Genomic DNA, 23,102 nt, shown 5'->3' with positions numbered 1-23,102 from the left:
AACGGTTGACTATACTAAATAATCTTCCATAGATTTTTCTATGCAAATTTTTACATGGCCGAGATTGTATTTATATAATGTACCCTGTGCTGCCCTCAGCAATCCATGAAGAGAAGGAGGAATGGCAAACCACTTCAGGGCAGACAGACACAGTCCTGTGCCACACAGGGCTTCACTGTGTAGATGCCAGGGGATCTTCTTGCTAGTCCTTCCCAACAACAGACCAGAGTGTAGAAATCATGTCTGATTTGTGAGCTCTGCCCCTGATCCCAGCCCCAGCCCCCCAAATATCTGCAGTCTTTCAAAGATAAGTAAAAACTTAGGAGGAACCAGCACGTAATCAATTGGGTATTAAATGACAAGAATGAGCTTTGATCTGCTTGACAGCATATACAAAAAATTAATTCAAAATGGATCACACACCTAAATATGAAAGGTAAAACAGCTTCTAGAAGAAAACAAAAGAATGTCTTCACAACTTTAGAGTAGGCAAATATTTCTTAAATGACACACAAAGCACTAGTCTTGGAACTTCATTCAAATTAAAGATTTTTTTTTATCAAAGAAAACCAATAGAGTGAAGAACCAAAACCAGACATATAGATAACTGAGGACTAGAATTCAGAATATATAAAGAACTCTCACAAATCAGTAAGACAATCCAACCTAAAAAAATGAGCAGAAGTCTTGAACAGACACTTTACAAAAAAAGGCTATTCAATAACCGATAAACTTGAAAAAGTACAATATTGATCAGGAAAACAAAACCACTATGAGATACCACTATCCACCTACTAAAGTGGCTAAAATAAGACTGACAATAGCAAGTGAAAACAAGGAAGTAGAGCAACTAGAACTCATACACTGCCGGTGGAAGTAAATACACCTAGCAGTATTTACTGGAGCTGCACACATACCCCTGCCCTATACAGGTCTATCAAGGACTCCGTAGACTAAATACACACAAAGGATTACTAATAAAACTGAAGAAACCTGAGTAAGGTCAGTGGGTTGTGTCAATGTACTGGTTGTGATACTGTAGTATAGTTTTGCAAAAAGTTTCCATTGAGAGTAACTGGGTAAAGGATACATGACATCTCTGATTCTTTCAATTGCATGTGAATACACAATTTCTCCATAAAATTTTCTATTAAAAGGGTGAATGAGAAAGGGATCCATGGAGAGGTAGGTGTAGCAGAGCATATTCTCATGATGTGGATGAGGACATTGGAATGCAGAAGATAGTGTGACAACTTGTGAGTGGTACACAGCCAGGAACAGAAGCCAGGGCTCCGGACACCCATTCTTTCGACAAATATTCATTGAGTACCTACAACGTGCTAAAGAACTGTTCTAGAATCTAGGCCCTGGAGTAACAACCGTGAACAATATACATAGAAAAGACAGCTCAAGGAGGTAAGAATGGTCCCAACGGTCCTCAGTAAAAGCAGCCCCAGAATCACTGGTTGTGGGCATGAAGGTAGGGCAGAGACATGTTGGAGTGATGGGGTGGGGTGGGGTATGGAGGGGATAGCTTTGGCCCACTGCAGCTGCACTGGCGAAGACGTCAAATCTACAAATGAGGTTCTTGTGAGGAAGGGGCAATGTTTGGTTTGGACAAGAGACCAGGACTAAAAGTAACAGGATAAGCACAACCAGACTGGGCGCAAGGCTGGCTCAGGGGAATGCTATCCGGTGGGGAACTCAGGCAGCAGATGTTGTCCTGGGTTGATATCTCCGGAAAACTACAACTCCCAGCGTGCCTCGCGGCGCGCCCTTAGCCGGAGCGGTCATGTGATCGATGTCACGTGTCTCTGCAGCCGGCTCGGGCTTGAAGCACCGTAGGAAGGTGGTAGGAGGTAGGTTATAGAGGGTAGAAGGTACGGACAGTGGATGGGTTAGGTTCTTCGGTCCCCAAAGCCCCCCTACCGCGGCAGAGTTCGGGCACAATTACTGCAGGGCTCTGTAGCCCGGTGACCTTGGCCCCACGCCCGCCTTCTGTCGCGCCGGCGCCGCCGGACCTTTGCCCTGCCTGTCTCCTCCACCTCGTCCTAGGCCGGAGTCTAGCCCTGGAGTCCCTCCGAGTTCTCCCTACAGCGGCCTGCCGTTATCGCTTCAGGTCTAGGAATCGTCCCTTCGTCCCGTGTGGGCCCAAACCCACCTCTCAATGCAGCACACTCCTCCTATTTCAGGGCTCCAGCTCCAGGCTGGACTGGGCACCCACTCAGGTTGGGATCGGAGGGGGCTAGTGCAATGAGCACAACTCTGGGGTGAGCATCTGGGCATCAGGCTTCCAGTTCTGGTTCTGCCAACTACCCTGTAACCTTAGTCTACCGCTCCTTCCGTGGGCCCGTTTCCCCATCTGATCTGGCTCGTTCCATGAGTTAAAGCCAGAGCCACTCAGTTCCCCCTACTTTTTGTTGAGGCCAGCATAGAAACAACCTGCACTCTCTGCTGACGGCGGATTTTAGGTAAAGTCTTGAGAAAGAAGTAATTGGGGCCAGAGAGTGAACCGAGGAGAATCAGATCACAGTTCTTTGGGGAGAAGGACCTCTACCATAGCCAGTTGAGTGGAAAGAACAGGTAAACTGGGGACCATGCTGCTGAGCAATGGGGCCGGGGGGGTGGGGTGGGAGGGCGGGGGGAATGTGTGAGAGATCTTGGACTAATGCACAGCCTACAAGAGGTAGAGCCACCCTGCCTCTGAGCTTCATAGGCACCGCAGCCTGAGCGCTTATGTGGGTGACAGTGGAGGCTGGGCAGATGACTACTCCTTCTAGGAGAGAATCAGAAGGCTGCACCAAGCTTCACAACTTTGGACAAGTCACTCTATAGACCTAGGCCTCTGTCTGTGATGTGAGGGTGGTGGAGGAGGTGATCCCGTGATTCTGGCAGCACCGAATTTCCAGGACTCTTTCTGGAGCTATGTTGGAAGCCTGGAAGTCCTGAGCTGCCTTCGCTACCCAGCACCCTAGTCTTAGTTCTGCTTTGAATTTTTGCTGAGTTGCTGGCTGGGTGGCAGGTTGCGTAAGAGGAAGCTCCGTGGCACCTAACTGATGTTTCTGGATTTGGAGCCAGCAGAGGGGTGTTTCCTCTGAAGCTGTGCCCCTCGATTTCAAGCTTGGTGAGAGATGTCTGAGAGCTCCTTTAGTTTCCCTTTTACCTCCCATGAGTGCAGGGCTCCCAGCTTTGCTTATCCATCATCAGAAAGAACAGTGGGAAGCATCTGACCACCCAAGGGCCCTGGTTAGTCATCCTAAACCCCCAGTGAGCTGAGGGCATCAGGAGGGATGCTGCCTATGATGGGTAGTAGTTGGGTCAGTCATTATTGTGGCATCTGATCAGTCTCCTGCACCTCGTGGGCTAAACCAGGAAGGGACAAGTGGAGAGTAAAATGCAGCATTTTGTATGGATAGCCTGGGTTCAGGACTCAGGCCAGAGGAGACTGAAGGAAGGAGTCTGACAGATTTTGTCGGCCTGTGTGGTAGCTGTCCAGCAGCAGCCTCTGCAGAAGGCCACTTCTGGCTCCTCACTGCCCACTCAGCCCCTGCCCTTTTAACCTGGCCTTCATGTTGCTCGGATTCAGCAATTGGAATCCACCAGGTACTCCTTGGAAACTCTACAGGGCAGTTTTGCTCTGTCCTATAGGGTCGCTATGAGTTGGAATCGACTCAGCGGCAATGGGTTTGGTTTTGGGGTTTTGGTTCATGTTGCTCTTCCTTCCTTCCTCTTAGCTGCCCTAGTGCCCTTGTGTCCGTTGTTGCCTAGCTGTGGCACCAGGCCTTGCTTTGGGCAGGGTTCTGCTCCTTGTGGAGCCCTGGTGGTGCAGGAGTTAAGAGCTTCGCTGCTAACCAAAAGGTTGGCAGTTTGAATCCACCAGGCTCCCCTTGGAAACTCTATAGCACAGTCGTGCTCTGTGTTAGAGGGTCATTATGAGTGGCAATGGACTGGAGGTTTGGTTTGGTTTTGGCTGCCTCCTGCTTGCTTAGGATTAAGGCTCCTTAGGCATGATGAGAATGAGGAGCATGAAAAGGGCCATTTGCAAAAACAACAGCAGTAGCCTTTTTTGAATCATAAACCCTTACCTATGTTAATGCATTTCTTACAGTAACCTGTGAGGCAAGTGCTGTTGTTATCTCCATTTTCCAGGAAAGGAAAGGAGGTCTAGAAAGGCAGAGTGACTTGCCAGAGGTCACACAGCTAAGAAGTGGAGGAGTTAGGATTCTGACTTCAAAGTCTAATCAGAGACTGAGATCACAGCCCCTCCCTGCTCAGAGCTGCTCTGGGTCTGGGGCCATCCTTTCTCTGAAGAGTATTCAGGCTGTGAGCTGAACCTTGATAGCAGTGAAGATCAGAGCATCTCAAGGTTCTGGGAAGAAGAAGCCTCTTCTCATTTTTCAAGGGGGAGGCCTAAGGCCAGAGAAGAAGCTGTAACTCATCTCTGTTTACCAAGGGAGTGAAGAGAATCTATCAGGTGACAAGCCTGTTACAGAGTTCAGCTGTGCCCGAAGATGAAAGTACCATCTTCGGCACAGGGGTGGGGCACACACAAACAGATGGATGCTCCAGGGACAGACAGGTCCCAGCTCCACGACTGACCACCGCATGACACAGGTTAGAGTGCTTCACCTCTCTGGAGCTCACTTTCCTCCTTGGTAAGGTGGTGACAGTCATACCCACCTCTTAGGGCTACTGTGAGGATTGAATGAGATAAAGCATTCTGAGACTGCAGCAGTGGCTGTTGATAGTAACAGTACACATGACACGTTCGGCCCCACAGCCTTGCAGTCTAGCCCAGGAGAACAAGTCTGGTGCCATGAAGTGCTAGCACATGAGGAAATGCTGAGAGGGAACCTGATGAGCAAGGCCAGGCCCCAGGTTGCTCTGCAGAGATCTCAGTGAGTGTCCCAGGAAGTGGGGAAGAAGTGGGACCCAGAAGCATGGCTGGCATAGAGGGACTGGAGCATTGGAAGCAGGGGATCAGTAATCCGTTATTTCCCTGAGGACCCAGATGTGACAGGTACCAGGAATGGCGCCACTTCCAAGCTTTGGGCTGTCTTCATCATAGTCAATGCCTGCCTGGGAGCAGGGCTGCCCAACTTCCCAAGGGGGGCCCCATTGCTCAGGGAGAGGAGGGAGAATTGGCCTGAATTTCAAAGGGCCTTAAAAGCCACACCGAATTTAGACTCTGGACCAGAGGGAGGCGTGCTGAGCTGCAATGCTTTGAAACAGCCTTGGTTCTTTACCCAGGTGCCCTTGGCCCTGTGGTGTGGAAAAGGCTGGGAAGCCAGGCAGATCTGGATCAAAATCTTGCTCAGCCACCTGCTGGTATGTGACAGTGATTTGACCTCTTAAGTCTTCTGACATATGGATTCAGTAAAATAAGATATCCCCCTGTGACACACCTAGTCCTAAGCCTGGCCTCTCCCTAGTGCTGACATAGGAGTACTCCTCCTCCTTGTATTTACACTTTAATTACCGTATGGGCCTGCAATCATGAAGCAAGCAGGATTTGCATTTGCCATATTTCTGTATCTGCCATTCCACACTGTGGTACCAATGTGGTATTCTGTACAGAGGCACACATGGATTTGAATCCTAGCCAGTGATCTTGGGAAAGTTAATTGACCTTTCTGTGCCCGAGTCTCCCCATCTTAAAGTAACAGTAGTACCTGCCTTTGTCCCTTCTAGGTGGAGAAGAGCCAGAGCCCACAGGCCTCCCAGGGTAGGAGCTTGAACGGGCTGGTGCTGCCCTCCACCTGAGCTCTGGCTGTCCCCTTCACTGCCCAGGGGATGTGATCGTGAGACAGAACCCACAGACTCTGCAGGCAGAGGGCTCTTGGGAAAATGGCCCAGGTCAGCATCAACAGCGACCCTGGCGAATGGGGCTGGAGCACGGACGCCGGGGAGCGGGCCCGCTTGCTGCAGAGCCCATGTGTGGACACAGCCCCCAAGGGTGATGGGGAGGCCTCTCCCGGGGGTCCGGGCAGAGGCACCACTTCCACACTTGGGGCCATCTTCATCGTAGTCAACGCCTGCTTGGGGGCAGGGCTGCTGAACTTCCCAGCAGCCTTCAGTACTGCTGGGGGCGTGGCAGCTGGCATCACACTGCAGATGGTAAGTGCACTGGCATGGAGAGTAAGGGTGCCATTCAGGTGGTGGGTCTGGGCCCTTTGCCTCAAAAAGAACACTTTGGATCCAAGATGGCCGGTAGGTGACACACATACTGCTGTTCTCCTCTCCCTCACACACAGCACACATTACTAATCTGTTCAAGCGTTCTTTCCTCTGAGCCCAGGTGAGGCTCTGAAAACCTTCCCAACAATCAGGGAAGTTTGAAATTTAACAGCATATTTAGTTATTTTAGGTGTTACATTAATTTTTTAGTTATGTTTAAAAAGAGGGTCCTTATCATTTGGAATTACTTACTGAAATATTTGCTGATGAAGTAATATGAACTTTGTATTTGCTCCAAAACAATCCAGACTGGGGGTGGGGGGGGAGGAATAGATGAAACAAGAGTGGCCAAGAAGTAATTGTTTTTGAAGCTCCGTGATAGGTCGATGCTGTTGTTGTTAGGTGCCGCCGAGTTGGTTCCGACTCACAGCGACCCTGTGCACAACAGAACAAAACACTGCCTGGTCCTACGCCATCCTCACAATCGTTGTTATGCTTGAGCTCATTGTTGCAGCCACTGTGTCAGTCCACCTCGTTGAGAGTCGTCTTCTTTTCCACTGACCCTGTACTCTGCCAAGCATGATGTCCTTCTCCAGGGACTCATCCCTCCTGACAACATGTCCAAAGTATGTAAGACACAGTCTCGTCATCCTTGCCTCTAAGGAGCATTCTGGCCGCACTTCTTCCAAGACAGATTTGTTCATTCTTTTTGTAGTCCATGGTATATTCAATATTCTTCGCCAACACCACAATTCAAAGACGTCAACTCTTCTTTGGTCTTCCTTATTCATTGTCCAGCTTTCACATGCATATGATGTGATTGAAAATACCATGGCTTGGGTCAGGCGCACCTTAGTCTTCAGGGTGACATCTTTGCTCTTCAACACTTCGAAGAGGTCCTTGGCAGCAGATTTGCCCACTGCAATGCGTCTTTTGATTTTTTGACTGCTGCTTCCATGGCTGTTGATTGTGGAGCCAAGTGAAATGAAATCCTTGACAACTTCAATCTCTTCTCCGTTTATCATGATGTTGCTCATTGGTCCAGTTTTGAGCACTTTTGTTTTCTTTATGTTGAGGAGTAATCCATACTGAAGGCTGTGGTCCTTGATCTTCATTAGTAAGTACTTCTAGACCTCTTTACTTTCAGCAAGCAAGGTTGTGTCATCTGCATAACGCAGGTTGTTAATGAGTCTTCCTCCAATCTTGATGCCCTGTTCTTCATATAGTCCAGCTTCTCGTATTATTTGTTCAGCATACAGATTAAATAGGTATGGTGAAAGAATGCAAGCCTGACGCATACCTTTCCTGACTTTCAACCAATCAGTATCCCCCTGTTCTGTCCAAACAACTGCCTCTTGACCTATGTAAAGGTTCCTCATGAGCACAGTTAAGTGTTCTGGAATTCCCATTCTTCACAGTGTTATCCATAGTTTGTTATGATCCATGCAATCGAATGCCTTTGCAGAGTCAGTAAAACACAGGTAAACATCCTTCTGGTATTCTCTGCTTTCAGCAGGGATCCATCTGACATCAGCAATGATATCCCTGGTTCCACATCCTCTTCTGAAACCGGCCTGAATTTCTGGCAGTTCCCTGTCGATATACTGCTGCAGCTGTTTTTGAATGATCTTCAGCAAAATTTTGCTTGCGTGTGATATTAATGATATTGTTCTATAATTTCCACATTCGGTTGGATCATCTTTCTTGGGAATAGGCATAAATATGGATCTCTTCCAGTCAGTTGGCCAGGAAGCTGTCTTCCATATTTCTTAGCATAGATGAGTGAGCACCTCCAGTGCTGCATCTGTTTGTTGAAATATCTCAATTGAAATTCCATCAATTCCCAGAGCCTTGTTTTTCACCAATGCCTTCAGAGCAGCTTGGACTTCTTCCTTCAGTACCATCAGTTCCTGATTATATGCCACTTCTTGAAATGGTTGAATATTGACTAATTCTTTTTGGTATAATGACTCTGTGTATTCCTTCCATCTTCTTTTGATGCTTCATGCATCATTTAATATTTTCCCCATAGAATCCTTCACTATTGCAACTTGAGGCTTGAATTTTTTTTCAGTTCTTTCAGCTTGAGAAATGCCGAGCATGTTCTTCCCTTTTGGTTTTCCATCTCCAGCTCTTTGCACATGTCATTAGAATACTTTACCTTGTCTTCTCGAGAGGCCCTTTGAAATCTTCCGTTCAGTTCTTTTACTTTATCAATTCTTCCTTTTGCTCTAGCTGCTTGACGCTCAAGACCAAGTTTCAGAGTCTCCTCTGACATCCATCTTGGTCTTTTCTTTCTTTCCGGTCTTTTCAGTGACCTCTTGCTTTCTTCATGGATGATGTCCTTGATGTCATTCCACAACTCGTCTAGTCTTCGGTCACTAGTGTTCAATGTGTCAAATCTGTTCTTCAGATGGTCTCTAAATTCAGGTGGAATATACTCAAGGTCATAAGCTCTCGTGGACTTGCTCTGATTTTCTTCAGTTTCAGCTTGAACTTGCATATGAACAATTGATGGTCCATTCCACAGCCGGCCCCTGGCCTTGTTCTGACTGATGATATTGAGCTTTTCCATTGTCTCTTTCTACAGATGTAGTCAATTTGATTTCTGTGTGTTCCATCTGGCGAGGTCCATGTGTATAGTCGCCGTTAATGTTGGTGAAAGAAGGTATTTGCAACGAAGAAGTCGTTGGTCTTGCAAAATTCTGTCATTCGATCTCTGGCGTTGTTTCTATCACCAAGGCCATATTTTCCAACTACTGGTCCTTCTTCTTTGTTTCCAACTTTCACATTCCAATCGCCAGTAATTATCAATGTATCTTGATTGCATGTTCGATCAATTTCAGACTGCAGCAGCTGATAAAAATCTTCTGTTTCTTCATCTTTGGCCCTGGTGGTTGGTGCGTAAATTTGAATAATAGTCGTATTAACTGGTCTTCCTTGTAGGCATATGGATATTATCCTATCACTGACAGCGTTGTACTTCAGGATAGATCTTGAAACGTTCTTTTTGACGATGGATGCAACACCATTCCTCTTCGAGTTGTCATTGCCAGCATAGTAGACTATATGATTGTCCAATTGAAAATGGCCAATACCAGTCCATTTCACCTCACTAATGCCTAGGATTTCGATGTTTATGCATTCCATTTCATTTTTGACAATTTCCAATTTTCCTAGATTCATACTTCATACATTCCAGGTTCGGATTATTAATGGATATTTGCAGCTGTTTCTTCTCATTTGAGTCGAGCCACATCAGCAAATGAAGATCCCGAAAGCTTTACTCCATCCACTTCATTAAGGTGGACTCTACTTTGAGGAGGCAGCTCTTCCTTAGTCATCTTTTGAGTGCCTTCCAACCTGGGGGGCTCATCTTCCACCACTATATCAGACAGTGTTCCGCTGCTATTCATAAGGTTTTCACTGGCAAATGCTTTTTAGAAGTAGACTGCTGGGTCCTTCTTCCTAGTCTGTCTTAGTCTGGAAGCTCAGCTGAAACCTGTCCTCCATGGGTGACCCTGCTGGTATCTGAATACCGGCGGCATAGCTTCCAGCATCACAGCAACACACAAGCCCCCACAGTACAACAAAGTGACAGACGCATGGGGGGTTGGTCGATGGGGGCCCCTAATACTCTTCTCTCTACTTCTGCATATGTTTGAAAATTTCCACAAAACTTTGTCTTTAAAGAAAATCTCAACCTGGCAGCCTCCAGCAATTGATTAAAATTGCCCTGTGAAGTAAGACTCATTTGCCAGGTCCACTTTGGGTGTTGGCCCAGGAGATGCTGAGCAGCAGAGGATGCCCTCTGGCAGGCCTTCCCATGTCCCCTTGCTCTGTGTTCCTGCCTGCAGGGCATGCTGGTTTTCATCATCAGCGGCCTGGTCATCCTGGCCTACTGCTCCCAGGCCAGCAATGAGAGAACCTACCAGGAGGTTGTGTGGGCTGTGTGCGGCAAGCTGACAGGTGTGCTGTGTGAGGTGGCCATCGCCATCTACACCTTTGGCACCTGCATCGCCTTCCTCATCATCATCGGGGACCAACAGGACAAGAGTGAGGTTCCCCCTGAGTGCCCACCGCCTCCTCTCTGGGGATCATGGGGAGGACGGACAGGGTGCTGAACACCTGCCCAAGGCCCAGCCTGGGCCCAGGCTCCATCTGGGAATCCTCCCTTAGATGGGGGCCCTGAGGCCCAGCAGAGCAGGACATCGCACCTGTGCTACCCTGGCATGACATTTGCCCCTTCCTCCCTGTGCAGTTATAGCTGTGGTGGCAGAGGGGCCCGAGGGGGTCAGCAGCGGCCCCTGGTACACGGACCGCAAATTCACCATCAGCCTCACCGCCTTCCTCTTCATCCTGCCACTGTCCATCCCCAGGGAGATCGGCTTCCAGAAATATGCCAGGTTTGGAGACTCTACCTCTCCCACCCACAGTGCCTGGCAGAAATCTGATCACAGGCAGCTGGAGAGCCAAGAGGTGCTGGGAACCCCTTCCCTGCACACCTCCTCCCCTTCTTGGGGAGCAAGAGTGGTCAAGGCAGGCTGGACCAGGGCTTACAGGGTTTTGGGTATAAGACTTCCTCTCCTGTCAACAACAAAGGAGACGTGGCCCTTTGCATCAATGAGAGATTTGGTTTTACGTGTCCTTGTCAAGGAAGGCTGGGGCTGTGCCCAGGAGCGTGCAGGCAGGCTGCTGGCTGGGGCTTGCCTCTCCCTGGGAGGGTGGGATTTTTGATCATTTGGGATTGTCAGCTTGGCAGCATCCTCCATGCAGCTTGGTGTAAAGGGAGAGGACTGGCTCTCTGGCTCAGCCTCAGAAAAGATTCTCTGAAGGATCCCAGGCCCTTCTGCTTCGGTCTAGCCCATTTCCTAATCTGTAAATGAAGCTGCCATACTCAGCTGTCCCAGAGGTCCCCTTTAATGCTGACTTGCCAGTGTTTGGACTCACCCCTTTAATCGCAGTATCTCCTAGTTCTCCAAGGTCAGGTTCAGAGGATGCCCTGCTCACAGCCCTTGCCAAGTCGGGGCCGTTTTGACTGAAGCTGAACCAGTGCATTTCCCTATGGCCAGAAATGTCAGTCTGGTCCCATTTCGACTGTCCAGCTTCCTCCTAGCTGTGGCAGGTTTCTTCAAAACTTATTTCTCAGGCATTTGCTTGGTATAGTCTCCTAGTTAGTTCAGTAGACACCGAGGTCACTTGAGCTGAGTGTGGCTGCCCCTGGGGATATGACTAGAGAAGGGGCGGCTGGGGAGGAGGACACTCAATCTCTCCTTCCTGGCAGCTTCCTGAGCGTTGTGGGCACCTGGTATGTCACTGCCATCATTATCATCAAATACTTCTGGCCAGATAAAGAGATGACCCCCGGGAACATCCTGACCAGGTGGGTGAGGCCCCGGGAAGAGGAGGGTCAGGAATAAAAGGCCACCAAGGCGCTCTTCCCAAGGCTTAGCTCGTCAGGGATTGACTCGTTGGCCATTGGAAGAAGGAAGCAGGAAGTCCAGATCTCTTTGTACTGAAGGGAAAAGGGAGAACCAGGGACAGGGAGAGACTTTAACCACCAACATTCAACAGATGAACAGCACAGAGACAGCCAGGGTGTAATTGAACATTTTCCGTGCTTATGCTCCCCTGTGATATCTATCTTCTACAGGTAGATGAATCTGTTTGGTTATTAAGAAGAAAAAAGTTTCCTTTTTTTGAAAGGAACAAACCAGAATAGCAAAAGCCCCAATCCATGAACCAGGAATTCTGGGTTTTGGTCCCAGAGGGCCTCTGAAAGCACGGTTTACTGCCCTGTGAGGTGGAGGTGTCTCCTCTCCCTGTTCCCATACTTCTGTGGGTCTAATGTATAGATGCTGGTTGGTGGAGGCCATGGTGGGCTGAGTGAGGAGTGGGGGTATGGGGTCCACAGGCAGCAGCACCCTGTGTATTTGTCTGCAGGCCAGCTTCCTGGGTAGCCGTGTTCAATGCCATGCCCACCATCTGCTTTGGATTTCAGGTGCCAGTTATAAGGTCCCCACCATCCCTTTAGCTCAACCCTTATCCCGGGATAGCATCCATATTCCAGGAAGGACGGGAGGAATCCTGGGAAGGATGGAGTGGGGGCCCCAGGACTTGTCCCTTGTCCCTGGGGTCTTTGTCCCTACAGTCTCTCCCTCTGGAAACGGGTGAGGTCACTCCCCCACCATGACCGTGCCCTTTACCCTGACAGTGCCACGTGAGTAGTGTGCCCGTCTTCAACAGCATGCGGCGGCCTGAGGTGAAGACCTGGGGCGGAGTGGTGACGGCCGCCATGGTCATAGCCCTTGCTGTCTACATGGGCACAGGTGAGTATTCCCCTTGAGAGCCAGGCTTAGAGTGTTCGCACGTTCCCTCACGTCCCCACAGCCTCTGGCCTAGCTTTCCTGGGAACAGCCTTGTACTCCCACCACATCAGACACTTGTAGGTATTGGCTTGAACTTGAGCTCGTGGGCTTTCTCTTGCCAAGATGAGTGATGTCTAGTAAGCACTGCTGTTCTCAGTACGGGGGGCCCAGTGGAGATGAGACAAACCTGCTGTCGTGGAAGTTAGCCTAGATGGGAAGACAGTCATGCAAAGTAAAACAATCCAGACTCAAGAAGAAGTTCTAGAGAGTGGTGAGGGCCATGATGTCAGTGAAACGGTAAAGGTGTGAGTGTGACTGGGTAGGGTGACTTGAGGGAGGAGAGGTTCACAGAAGTCCCCCCTCTGAGGAGGTGATATCCGAGGAGGCCCAAATGATGAAAAGGAAGCAGAATGTGAAGACCCGAGCAAGAACATTCCAGACAGAGCAACCAGAAAATGCAAAGTCCTCGAGGCAGGAAGAGAAAGAAGGTCGATATGGTTGGACAGCGGAGGTGGAGTGAGGTCAGATGGGCAGTGGGGGCCAGACCCTTTTGGGCTTTGAGGACTTCTTGGGAGCTAGGAAGGAGGGGTTCTAAGCAGAGGAGTGGCTCAGCGAAAGATGGCTCTGGCTGGTGTATGGGGAATGGACCGGATAAGGGAGCAGGACTGGGAGACCAGGAAGAATGTCCCTGTGGCCTGCGTTCCTTCCACAGACAGTTCCTGGAGCTGCCTGTGAAGACAGCCAGGAACAAGAGACGAAGAGTCCCTATTCTCCTGGGGCCTGTGTTCTGGTTGGGGAGATGGACGATAAACAAGTAAAAAAAAAAAATTCAGAGGGATGTGTGCTCTCAAGAAAGAGAATAATAGGGAGTGGCTAGAGATAGGAGTTATTTGAGATGAGCCGGGCAGGAAACGTTCTCTGAGGGGACATCTGAACTGAGACCTGAATGAGGAGGAGATGGCAGCATAAAGATCTGGGGGAGACGGGACAGTTAGTACAGAGGCTCCGAGAGAGGAATGAGCTAGGCAAGTTCAAGACAGAAAGACGACGACAGCATAGCCAGACCACTTCTGGCAAGGGGGAGGAAGAAGTCAGGGAAGGACGGTGTCTGGTTACCTTGTGCCTCTCTGGAGCTGCTCCAGTGTCCTCCCAGTTTACAGCTGCACTGAGGTGTGGACAGGCCCTCCCTGCCCTCCCAGGAGTTGCCCCGAGCCCATCTTCTCCCTGCCCACAGGCATCTGTGGCTTCCTGACCTTTGGAGCTGCCGTGGACCCTGATGTGCTCCTGTCCTACCCCTCAGAGGACATGGCTGTGGCGATTGCCCGAGCCTTCATCATCCTCAGCGTGCTCACTTCCTACCCCATCCTGCACTTCTGTGGGCGGTGAGCTCCCTCCCCACCTCAGGGAAGTGCTTCCTCTCACCAGGGCCCCTTGGAGCTCCCTACGAGCCCACCCCCTGCACCTGGTCCTTTGGCCTTGTGTGGAACCTGTTTTGTAGAAGGAGAAACTGAGGCCCATGGAAGAGTGTCAGTGCCCAGTGCCTAGGATGGCTCCCCAAGATCCCGGGTCTCAGCTGCCCCCTTTGTCCCAGGGTCACCGAAATGTTCTGTGAATCCTTTAAGATCTGTAGCCAGATCCTTCCGAGCTATGACACAGACACCAATCTCCTGGGTACCCCGGGCCCTTCCTTTTAAGGAGAGTAATAGTATCAGTTCCCATGTGGTGAGCAAGGCACCAAGCCCTTCTTCACGTTCACCATCTCATCCTGTTCCCACGGCAACCCTGAGGCGAAGTGTTAGGCCCATTTTACAGAACTAGAAATCAAGGCTCGGGGATCAGAGCCTCTTCCCCACAATCTGTTCATCTGAGGGTCTGGCTTGTGTGAGCTTGGGTGGGGCTGTTAGCAGGGCCGCCTCTGAGCCCCCCTTCTCTCCGTGTGGGCAGGGCCGTGGTTGAGGGCCTGTGGCTGCGGTACCAGGGGATGCCGGTGGAGGAGGACGTGGGGCGGGAGCGGCGGCGGCGAGTGCTGCAGACGCTGGTCTGGTTCCTGCTCACCCTGCTGCTGGCGCTTTTCATTCCTGACATCGGCAAGGTCATCTCAGTGGTGGGAGGCCTGGCCGCCTGCTTCATCTTCGTCTTCCCAGGTGCGGGCCCTGGGCCTCCTTCTCACGTCCCCCCAGCACTGACTCGCAGGGCCTCCCCAGCCTCAGCGCCCCACCTGTTCAAACTCTGCCTGGGAGAGTACCCACTGGCTTTTGTGGATCACCCAGCCAGGCTCACTGTCACCCCTGCCCAAGCATTGTATCCTGCAAAGAAGGGGTAGTTGTTACGTCCCTTACCTCCTTTTTACTGATGAGGAGACTGACATTCAGAGAGGCTAACAGACTTCCCCAGAGGTTAACATATACACATACTAAGTCACAAAACCTTTTCAAACACAAGTCTCGCGTCTGGGTCCGTAGCCTATACTCTTAACCACTTCATTCAAGTCTCTGCTGCTCCCTGATTATCGGGGATCTAGCTGGTTCAGCCCATTACAGCCCAGGGGCAACAGGGTCTGGTGTCAACCCCCTGATGCAGAAACTGGAAGGCCTGAATTCTAGACATAGGTCTGCCACCAGATCCCTGGGAAATTGTGGGCAAACTCAGGACTGCAGGTATCTTGTCACCTGACTGTGAGTTCATCTCTACCCAGCGTGCCTCTGGCCACGAAGCTACCTTGAAAGCCCTTGCCACTCTGCCTGGATCGAGGGGGCCATATCTGCTAGGAAGTATATGGGGGAGGCGGGGAGCCTTGGGGCGTGGCCACCACTGAGTCTCCATCCAGTGCTGCCCATATAGCTCCCATGTAGTTTCGCCTGCAGCCCAAGGGATGCTGGTCAGATACTGCTCACTGCCAGAAGAGGGAGCAGATGCCAGGCCTCCAGCTGGGTGTGGCGTGGCAGGCAGAGATGGAATATCTGGAAGAGTAAACACAGGCCTTTCACCTTCTGCCTCTTAGCGGTGGGCCAGGGGAGGCTAGGCCTGAGGTGAGGAGCCCACCCAGGCTCTCAGGGCACCTCTTCTCTTCCAGGACTGTGCCTCATTCAAGCCAAACTCTCTGAGATGGAGGAAGTCAAGCCAGCCAGGTAAAGCAGGGCCCAGCACATCGTCTTCTTGGGGTGGGGTGGGGCAGATGGGGGGAGTGGCCTTGAGGAACCTTAAAATAGGTAGGAGTCAGGAGACCTGCATATCTGTGAAAAATACGGGGTTTTTTAGTACTCAGAGAAGACGAGTAATAGGTAATAGTTGTTCCCATTCAAACACTACAGAAAGACTTAAGAGAAAAAAAGGCCGTTTTCATGCCCAGCCCACAACCCACCCCATTCCTTCTCCAAAGACAGTTCCCTGTTATCAGGCTGATGTGTGCCCTTCTAGACCATTCTGTGCATGTACATGTCTCTGTGTGCACATAGATGAATATGTGTACACAAACGGGCTTTTGTCTAGTTTTGTTTTTGTCAGAATGGTTCCATGCCAGACATACTGCTCTACCACTTGCTTCCCTGCCCCCCAAACCATATGTCTTGGAGATCCTTCCATGTCAGGGTGCCTAGATCCACTTCTTTCTTTTTTCAGTGGCTGTAGAATAATCTGTTGTATGAAAGTGCCCTGAGTGTGAATATTCTTGTACAGGCACTTGTGGAAAGACATGCTGAAGGACCTGGGTAGGATGGATTCCTAGAGGGAAGTTGCTGGGTCACAGGGCACGTTCCTTTTCACTTTGCCTCCAAAAAGGCAGGACTCCTTACAGTCCCAGCAGCAGTGAAGGAGAGCACCCTTTTCGCCACACCCCTGCCAGCTCTGCATAGAACAGTCTTTTTTACTTTTGTTTTGTTTGAGAGGAAAACATTACGTTGTTTTAATATGCCCATTCCCGGAGTTATAGAGGTTGAGAACAGGTTACACACTTGGAAGGAAAAAATTATTAGGTAATACTTTTTCATTGAAGAAAACTGGGAAAATACAGTTGAGTCTAAAAAAGATAAAAATCACACTGCCAATACCAGGTTATAACTCCGTTGCTATTTTTGATGAACATATTCGCAAATACCTTTTTTTTTTTCTTTTAACAAAATGAATCACACTCCACGTGACCTGCCTTTTCTTGAACATCTTTCCACCAGGACCTTCATTCTCATCCTGATCCTGTCCTTGGCTTGCTGTGACCGGTCAGCATTAGATAATCCCATTAGGTCTTGGTCTCCTTATCTGTGGGCTAGGGATAATACAAGGAGTCGAGTCCCTGGGTGGCGCGAATGGTTAAGCGCTGCACTAGTAGCCAAAAGGTTGGCACTTCAAACCCACTTAGAGGCACCTCAGAAGACAGGCTGGCAATCTGCTTCCAAAAGGTCACAGCCTCAGAAACCTTGTGGAGCAGTTCTTCTCTGCATACGTGGGGTCACCACGACTTAATGACAACTAACAATAGCAACAGGGATAATACACTCCACCAGCCCTGATTACGTTTGAATGGAAAGTCCTTGGGAAGATAGGAAGTACCCTGCAAACAGAAGTGGTATAATTACGGTAGTTAACTGATCTTTTGGAGTCTGGAGAATCATGGGATGGGATGACTGACCAGGCCTCTCTCGCCTTCTGCCCTACAGCTGGTGGGCGCTGGTCAGTTACGGAGTCCTCTTGGTCACCCTGGGAGCCTTCATCTTTGGCCAGACCACAGCCAACGCCATCTTTGTGGATCTCTTGGCCTAACCACTGTCTCCCAAAGAAGATACAGCCTTTGCCAAGGACCCATCTCTTAGGGCTGTGGGGCCACCCCGAGTCTGGTGTCATTCCCCTGGACTGGTGGGATGGCATCCAGACCTTCTCTTCCAGGGACAGTTCTGGGTGAAAGCAGGGCCCATGCCTCTGGATAACTCAAACCCAGCTCCCTTCCTGCTCCCCAGTCCTGGCAGTGCCATGGATGGTGGGAGGAGGTCTTGCATTACAGAGGAACCCTCCCCCCAACTCTCCACTTCTCCATGCTTGAAACCCGTGAGTGAAGAGGGACAGTAGGCCTTGGAACAAAGGACCCAGGCTCACTTCCCTCTGGAGGAAGACTGTGGGCAAGGAGCCACTTGTTCTCCACAGAATGCCTGTCCTGGATAGGGCTGTGCTCAGTATCCCCACGCTCAGTGACTGCTCCAGAGGCAACAGAGGTGGGTAGATCCAGGCCTCATCCACTCCCTGCTGAGCCCACAGTGAGCCTGGTAGACATCTTTCCCATGGCTAGCAGACATCTCCCAGGTCTTTTGGGGCCCCACTCTGTCTCTTTCCCCAAACATGAGGGTCCAAGCGGGCATCCCTTTCCGCCTACACCCCCAGGATATCACCACGTCTCATGTTTACAAACAGTGCCAGCCCAGCTCTGAAGCCAGGGCCGTACTGTGCCACGGTGCTGTGAGGACTCCTCCTTTAGCTTTCCCTGTGGGGGAGTCTGCTTTTCTCTCAGATTCCACATGGGCGCATCTTCTCAGAGGCACAAGGGTGGGTGATGGAGAAGGGTTGAAGCCTTTATGTTCCTTCATCCACTTTTGAAGGCTGCAGGCCCTGCACACAGGCTGGGCTGGCCAGGGTCAAGGGGAACCTCTGACATCTCAGTGATTGCTCTTCTTCCTCCTGCCTCACCCATAGCCAACCCCACAATGATAGTCAACCCAGAGAGAAAAAGGGCAGCTGTCACCAACAGGGGTTACCATGTAAGTCCAGTCACTCCAGCCTAGAAATTTCCCTTCCAATCTGGGTCTTCTCTACCCGCCAGACCCTGTCCTCATATCGCTTCTCTATGCCCTGTCCCTGTTTCTCTAGCTCAGTCTCTTCCACTCACATAAGTTGGGGATACATGCCAAACCCTATCTCATCAGCCTCCTCAGCACCATGCATCCAGCAGGCCTGACCTTAGTGGCCTTTCAGTCACACTGAGGTCACACCTTGTATTGTTGTCCCAGGTGGGGTGAGGAGGGACTCTGTCCTCACCTTCCATATTCCCATCCTGACCCACGTTGGCCCCTCAGCTGCCCAGGTACTGAGCACTTTGGTCAATCCCAGGTACTGGGTCAAGTTTCTTCCCCCTGGAACACCCAGCATTTCCCTGGCCTCTCTTGCCTAAAACCTCTGTATTGGAGATGAGGGAGCAGCCCCCAGCAGCCCACCACTTGGGGCAGTCAGCTTTAAGAAGGAGTGGAGCCAGTCAGAGGTCAGCTAGGCTTCTGCCCAGTCTCCAGACAGATGGCCTACCTTTTCTCCATCCCCTCCCAGTGCCTGCCCCTTTCTGCCCTGGGCCAGCCCTACTCCTGCGGTTCTCTCAGCCTCCTGCACAGCACCAAGCCCTGCCAGCCCCCAGCGCTGACAACGTTAGGCTGCAAAGCTACCAATGCTGTATTTCATGGTCGGGGGGAGGCAGGGGCAGCAGGAGGATAAAAGGGGAGTCAGTGCTGCCCAGAGCCAGGCCAGGCTGTTGGGAAAAGGAGCTGGAATCTCCAAACCTCAGGAGCGCCTTCAGCATTTCCTCCCCCGCCCTCTGTGTCAGGGTATTTTATTGTTTTTTTTTAATTTGTGCACAACTTGGAGAAGGGATGATGGTTAATAAAAGGAGCTTGGGCTGCTGAGCTCTGTGGCCTGTGGCTGGTGCTGGAGACAGGGTCCAGGCCACTGATGGGAGAGGGAAGGGCTGGGGTAGGAGTGGGCCCACCGATGGGAGAGGGAAGGGTCGGGGTAGGAGTGGGCTAGTGGAGTACAGCCTTTCTGCATCACCACCTGTGATGGTTAAGGTTGTCTGTCAACTTGGCGGGGCTATGATTCTGGTGGTTTGGCAGTTAATGATAGTTTGGCAGTTGTATAATGATATGAACACCTCCATGATGAGATTTGATAAAATGTGATCACCTCCATGTTGAGATCTGCTGTGAGTAGCCAATCAGTTGAAAGGGAGTTTCCTTAGGGGCGTGGCCTACCAGGAGGACTTTCTGGCAAGCTCGAAAGCTTTTGCTCACTCTGGATCCTGCAGCTGGCTCGTTTGTCCAACCTCCGGTTCTTGGGACTTGAGCTAGTGGCTTACCTGCCATCTTGCCTGCCAATCTTGGGATTCATTGGTCTTTCCAGCCTGTGAGCCTGAACCCTGTTGTCGGACCAGATCTTGGGTTTGCCAGCCCCTGTGGCTATGTGAATCAGGCGAGGCCTCCAGCCTGACCCATGGACTTGGGACATTCCAGCCTCTACAACCATGTGAGCCATTTCCTTGATATAAACCTCTCTACATAGATACTTGGAAACCCTGATGGTGTAGTGGTTATATAGATACTTGGAAACCTTGATGGTGTAGTGGTTAAGAGCTACGGTTGCTAACCAAAAGGTCGGCAGTTCGAATCCACCAGGCGCTCCTTGGAAACCATATGGGGCAGTGCTACTTGACAGCAATGGGTATATAGATACTTATACATTTTAATGGTTTTACTTTTCTAGAGAACACAGTCTAAGATACTACCTGTGGCCCCTGTCTCAGGGATGGTACCACCACACTTCCTTTACCAAGCTGGAGGCCTGCAGTGGTTCCTGACACCCCCTTTCCTTCCATACCCCACCAGGGGTTCACAGAGTCCCAGCCCTTCCCCACATACTGAGAACTTGTCTCAGCTTCCAGCCCCACTGCCTCTGCCTCAGCTCAGGCCCCATCATTCCTTCCCTGCACCCCTGAGGCCTCTGCAGCGGGAGCCCTATGCTGCAGGTGCCTCCTGACCGCATATCTCGGGGTGAGCTTCAAACTCATGAGTACCCACCGTTCCATCGTCTCAGAGGCCTGTGTCAAGCAGGCCCTGCCTGTCCTGCCTATGGAGCCAGTCACTGTGCTCAGTGCTGGCCAGAAGCAGCAAAACTCACACCAGCTCCCCTGCCAGGCTAGTGGGGAAGACTGATGCTAACTAAGCAAGCAGTCACACAAGTACATACTTGCAAATTGTGATAAGTGCCAAGAAGGGAAGACAGAATACTTAGGGGCATGGAGCTTATCTGGGGAGTCAAGGAAGGTTTCCTGGAGGAAGTGACATTCGAACTGGGCCCTAAGTTACGAGTAGGAATTAACTCGATGAAGAGAGGTGGGAAGATCATCCCAGGCAGTGGTAACTGCATATGCAAAGGCCCAGAGGTGAGAGGAACTGAAAAGTGGCCCTATAGCTGGAGCATCACCTGGGGGTGGGAGAGCAGCAGGGCTGAGACTAGAGAGGCCTCAGACAGACCCTGATTGAATTAGCGATGCCTCCTATGCTGCGGGAACTCAGATGAGTCAGTTAACTTCCCTGAACCTCATTTTCCTCAACTGTGAAGTGGAGGTGATGATGCCTGCCTTGTAGATGTAGATATTACAAATCCAAGGGAAATGGCATAATATTTGTGAAGTGCTTGGCAGATACAGAGACTGTCTTGATCATTTTGTCATACTAGGAGGAAGGAGCATGCAACTGCAGTTTCTTCCTTTGATCAGTAGAGGTCACCCTTGCATAATTTGTGCTTGTGATAGTGGGGCATCTGCAGCCTCAGAGGAGACTAGCTCCTGGTGACTCAGCTGCTTGGTGCATCTGAGTGACACCTCTACCCTGGGGCAGGGCCACTTCCAACCTGGTGGCAGAATCAGACCAATCGAATAATCACAGAAACACCTGTTGCCGTTGAGTCAATTCCAACGCATAGCAACCCTGTATAGTGCAGCGTAGAACTGCCCTGTGGGGTTTCCAAGGCTGTAAATCGTTATGCAGGCAGACTGCCACACCTTTCTCCTGTGGAGCAGCTGGTGGGTTCGAACCTCTGGACTTTGGATTAGCAGCTGAGCACTTAAACCGCTGCACCACCAGGGCTCCTCAGATGTAGATTTAAAAAAAAAAAAACAAAAAACATTGTGGTCCGGTTGATTCCAACTCATAGCGACCCTATAGGACAGAGTAGAACTGCCCCATAGAGTTTCCAAGGAAGGAGCGCCTGGTGGATTCAAACTGCCAACCTTTTGGTTAGCAACCGTAGCTCTTAACCACTGCGCCACCAGGGTTTCCCAGATATAGATATAGTACAAATCCAGATGTGGTGTTAGTTCATTGCTGTGATACAGTTTTTGTACATTTCATTCTGTGGGGAAGGAGGCCAGGAACTTTGGAACCAGGGAGGCAGACATACTGTCCTCCAAAAACTTCAAGTTTCCCCGGGGGCAAACAGGTCCAAGATTCATCCATTTGATCATTCTTCTGTTAAAAATGAAATTGTTATTACTTAAAGGACCCCCAAAGCCCTGTGGCTTAACACAATGTATATATATCACTCATGTCAGAGTCTAATGCAGGTGTTCCTGGCCAGGCATACGGAAGGCAAGGGTGAGGTTTGGGGGCTACAGGGAGGGGACTTAATTGGAAGTTTTAAGACAGTATGGTTGACCCCTAGAGTGAATGCTGTTGAAGGCCCACCCAGACCCACCTCACAGGCTGATACCCCCAACTTGCCAGCTGATGTGAGTTTGGCTGAGGGCTTACAGCTGTTCCCATCTCAGTTGACTGCCCCCTTCTGAAATGGAGTCACCTCAGCTGGGAAAGTGCATCTTGCAGTCAGTGACTGAGAGGCACCACCATTCTGTCCCTCCACTTCCTGCCCCCCACCATCCCCACCCTCAAAGGACTAACCTCCCAGTGGGATTTGTGTTCTAGAGCATCCTCTGTGTCAGGGTGGATTCAGCCTCCAGCTGAGACCACATTCTCACTTAACTTTCTTCCCCTGCTTTCCTCCATTCCATCAATAAATCACTTTCACAAGAATCCCCATCTCCTCTCAGGCTGTGCTTTTAGGGAGCCCAGCCAAGACAACTCCTGTTTTCTCTCTTCCTTTCCCCCAGCCTCACTCTAGGAAATGGAAATTTCTTCCCTGGAGCAACTGAACAGGGCGATTCCTAACTCTGGGAGCTGAGGTACAAAGGAGGGTAGGGGAGAGGTAAGGGGCTGACAAGAGGGGAGGGACTTCAGGTTTATACCCCAGGCAGAAGAGAGGAGGAGCAGTTGAATGACCCTGGAGAAAAGACCTACAGATACCTCCAATACAAAGGTTGGGTTCCTACCTGACACCCTGCAGTGATGACCTCAGCTGACCAACAAGCACGATCAAACAGCTTCCAGTCAGCTTTTTAATGCCTGACTCCTGGATATTTCTCAGAGAAATAAAGAAGATATCGCATGCATAAACCAAGAAAAGGATGTTTTGAAAAAAGAAGAAAATAAGAACTAAGCACCTAAAAATTAAAAGTACGATACCAAAAAACCAAAGCCGCATTGCCGTTGAGTCTATTCTGACTCCCAGCAACCCTATAGAACAAAGTAAAACCGCCCCATAGGGTTTCCAAGGAGCAGCTGGTGAAACTGAATTGCCAACCTTTTGGTTAGCAGCTGAGCTCTTAACCATTATGCCACCGGGGCTCCAATTAAAAAACCAAGAGTTGAAGATAGTTAGGGAAATCTCCCAGAAAGCAGACCAAAGAGATGAAGAGATAGGAAA

At 50.3% G+C, this 23,102-nt stretch overlaps 1 protein-coding gene across 4 annotated transcripts; it reads left to right on the top strand.

Annotated features, from left to right (window-relative positions):
• The first annotated feature begins 1,796 nt into the window (after positions 1-1,796).
• SLC38A7 (solute carrier family 38 member 7) lies at positions 1,797-19,237 on the top strand. 4 transcript variants are annotated; one of them, XM_049864595.1, is made up of 13 exons: positions 1,803-1,859; positions 2,472-2,583; positions 5,692-6,117; positions 10,035-10,233; positions 10,439-10,583; positions 11,462-11,560; positions 12,121-12,178; positions 12,392-12,506; positions 13,780-13,927; positions 14,490-14,689; positions 15,619-15,673; positions 16,712-16,756; positions 17,195-19,237. In XM_049864595.1, exons 3-13 carry the CDS (start codon positions 5,848-5,850, stop codon positions 17,295-17,297), a joined length of 1,437 nt encoding a protein of 478 aa, XP_049720552.1. In that variant the 5' UTR covers positions 1,803-1,859; positions 2,472-2,583; positions 5,692-5,847; the 3' UTR covers positions 17,298-19,237. The 4 variants fall into 4 exon arrangements, with proteins under 4 accessions (XP_049720555.1, XP_049720552.1, XP_049720554.1 ...); XM_049864597.1 differs by having other exon boundaries at positions 1,820-1,859; positions 2,431-2,583; XM_049864598.1 differs by lacking the exon at positions 2,472-2,583 and having other exon boundaries at positions 1,797-1,859.
• Positions 19,238-23,102: the final 3,865 nt, after the last annotated feature.

Source organism: Elephas maximus, chromosome 21 (genome assembly GCF_024166365.1).
Source record: "Elephas maximus indicus isolate mEleMax1 chromosome 21, mEleMax1 primary haplotype, whole genome shotgun sequence".
Classification (NCBI taxonomy): Eukaryota; Metazoa; Chordata; class Mammalia; order Proboscidea; family Elephantidae; genus Elephas; species Elephas maximus.
This window is presented reverse-complemented; position numbering and strand designations above follow the sequence as displayed.